This window comes from Littorina saxatilis, linkage group LG17, assembly GCF_037325665.1.
Source record: "Littorina saxatilis isolate snail1 linkage group LG17, US_GU_Lsax_2.0, whole genome shotgun sequence".
Classification (NCBI taxonomy): domain Eukaryota; kingdom Metazoa; phylum Mollusca; class Gastropoda; order Littorinimorpha; family Littorinidae; genus Littorina; species Littorina saxatilis.
This window is the reverse complement of record NC_090261.1, coordinates 7749305-7751682: the sequence shown is the minus strand read 5'-3', so window position 1 is coordinate 7751682 and position 2378 is coordinate 7749305. Positions and strand designations below refer to the sequence as shown.

The 2378-nt window shown below is 42.6% G+C and overlaps 1 protein-coding gene across 1 annotated transcript; it reads right to left on the bottom strand.

The window, feature by feature from the left end:
* LOC138952682 (C-type lectin domain family 4 member C-like) lies at positions 1 to 1854 on the bottom strand. Its single transcript, XM_070324380.1, has 3 exons — positions 1589 to 1854; positions 1050 to 1247; positions 1 to 688 (listed from the first exon to the last, which is right to left on the bottom strand). Exons 2-3 carry the CDS (start codon positions 1225 to 1227, stop codon positions 420 to 422), a joined length of 447 nt encoding a protein of 148 aa, XP_070180481.1. The 5' UTR covers positions 1228 to 1247; positions 1589 to 1854; the 3' UTR covers positions 1 to 419.
* Positions 1855 to 2378: the final 524 nt, after the last annotated feature.

Below are 2378 nucleotides of genomic sequence, written 5' to 3'. Positions count from 1 at the left end.
TTTATGTCAGTAACAACATGGCTACCTGACACGAGTGTAATGTATTGAGAGTCCCATTGAGATGTTAATTAACTTTCCTCGTGGGGACTTGTGGTCGCTTGTGGTTGCGATCTTAGATCATATTTAATAATCTGTCCGATTGATTTCTCTCATTTATTCACACTTGTTTTAGCACATTCTGACACTATCTTATAGACAACATATTAGCGAAGTCGATTTTTGATGATTTTAAGCTCTTATTCGGATGAAAGAAGAGTTTCGCTATGGTAAGAACAGAAAAACATACATTCGGACTGAATCTTTGTACTAAGACTGGGATATTCAAGTGCAATTCACGATGTAGTGTCTGCAGTTTGCTATGAAATCAGTCTCTATTGACAGACCCTCTACACACAGACCGCACTTTTCAGACAGAACTCTCAAATGAGAGAAAACTCGCAGATGTAGCCTCCATCTGCAACCGCAGCGGTATCCCCCCACAACCTCTTCTGATTATTCGACAGGATCATGACATTTTGACTATTCCCCCAGTTATTGGGGTCATGTACATTCCAATACGGCTCGGTCAGGTTGAGGTCCAGCGGCTGACCGTTGAGCCAGATGTAGTCTGGCTTGCCGTTGGGCCAAGCAGTGTCCCACCTGTCCATGGGGCGATGGGCCCCCAGGTGATAGCTTACCAGTGGAAAGTCTGGGGACAATAATGTAGGATGAATAATATAACACAACAAGGCTGTAGTCGTTAGTTTATTTTTAACGAAATGCACTTACATTTTCAAGCGCCATATGTGTGGTTCTCTCGGTGTTTTTTCTTTTTTATTACTAGACGCCCTTAACTCTGTATCTCTGTACGTCTGTCTGTCTCTCAGGTTGCAATCCATGTTATAACCAGTGTGATATTGTTCGAGGTGACATAATCAGCTATCCCAAGCTATGGTTTGTCACTAACTGGAGCATTTTATGAGCTTTTGACTAGCTTTCTTTCTTCAAGAGAAGAATCAACAACAACCCACGAAACATACTTTATGAGTCAGGTCTTTCTAAAAACTCACCAGGATTGTCCCTCATGACGTCCATGACGGTGTCTATCTTGTCCTTCGTGTCCAGCACGGCCAGTCTCCCCCCTTCACTGTCACAGGCGTCACGTGCATCTGTCCAGTTCTTGCGCACAGCGATGTCACTGATGACCTGGAAACAGCTGGACGACTGGACGTGCAACAGGCTGTCCATTGTGGGCACTGGACACGTTACTGTCGACAGACAAATCTGTTTGTTTTTGTTTTTACCTTTGAATAATTGTTAAAAAAACCTGTCAGGATCATAAAGCTGTTTTGAGTTATAAGTAATCCGTGTCTGTACTCAGAATATTTTCGCCGTAGGTCAGTCAGGCCTGACAGGGATTCTTGAAAGGTCTGAAATCACCCTATAAACTACTAAAAACTATGAACTAGAAGAAGAAGAAGAAGAAGAAGAAGGAGAAGGAGAAGGAGAAGGAGAAGGAGAAGGAGAAGGAGAAGGAGAAGAAGAAGGAGAAGGAGAAGGAGGAGGAGGAGGAGGAGGAGAAGAAGACGACGATAAAAGAAGAAATCACCTCTGTTCGAATAGAAGCAATAACCATTGCTTGTGATGCCATTTACGATGATGTCATGGTTATATGACAACTTCACATCGATCGGCAGGCAGGCTTTACTGACGTCATTGAAGAAGAAATCGTTGCACCCACTCTGACGTTGGCATATGAGACTGCACTCCCCTTTACTGTGCACAGTGGTTGGTGACGTAGACGTCAGGTGGGTGGCGGGAAGGCGGTCGTCATAGTCTGACAACGCTGTCCACGAAGTGCCTTCAGTAGACGCTGTTGATCTAAAGGAGAGAAAATAGTAACATTAACAATTGGAACATATCCAGTGAAAACAGGTTGATACAAATTCAAGGACAGTGTCCCAGATTAAACTCTCTCCTTCAACAGTACATCATTTTGTTATTTACGCTGATCTGACATGACTATCAGGTTTGAAGTAGGTTGACAATTAAAAAGTCAAAACCATCGCTTTTCGTGACGATTTTACCTCAGTTTCAACACACTGCGAAAATTCTCTGCGTCTACCTTGAATCATGTCAGCTTCCCTAAAATGGTGACACTATTCTTGAAGATAATTACGAACTTTTTTTATCAAAGATATCGAGTTTTAAGTTAGCCCAGGTGTAATGGGCGAAATTCACAGTTTTGAGTTTTGACGAGCAGAATAGCGTTCTTTCCGTGGCATGTTTCAAGCCTTAACAAGACTTAGAAAAGCCTATCTCTTGATACTCGTGGCCTGTAATAGTCTTCCATGCTCTAACAGTTATTAAAGCTGAAGATCGTGCATATATTGCATTCA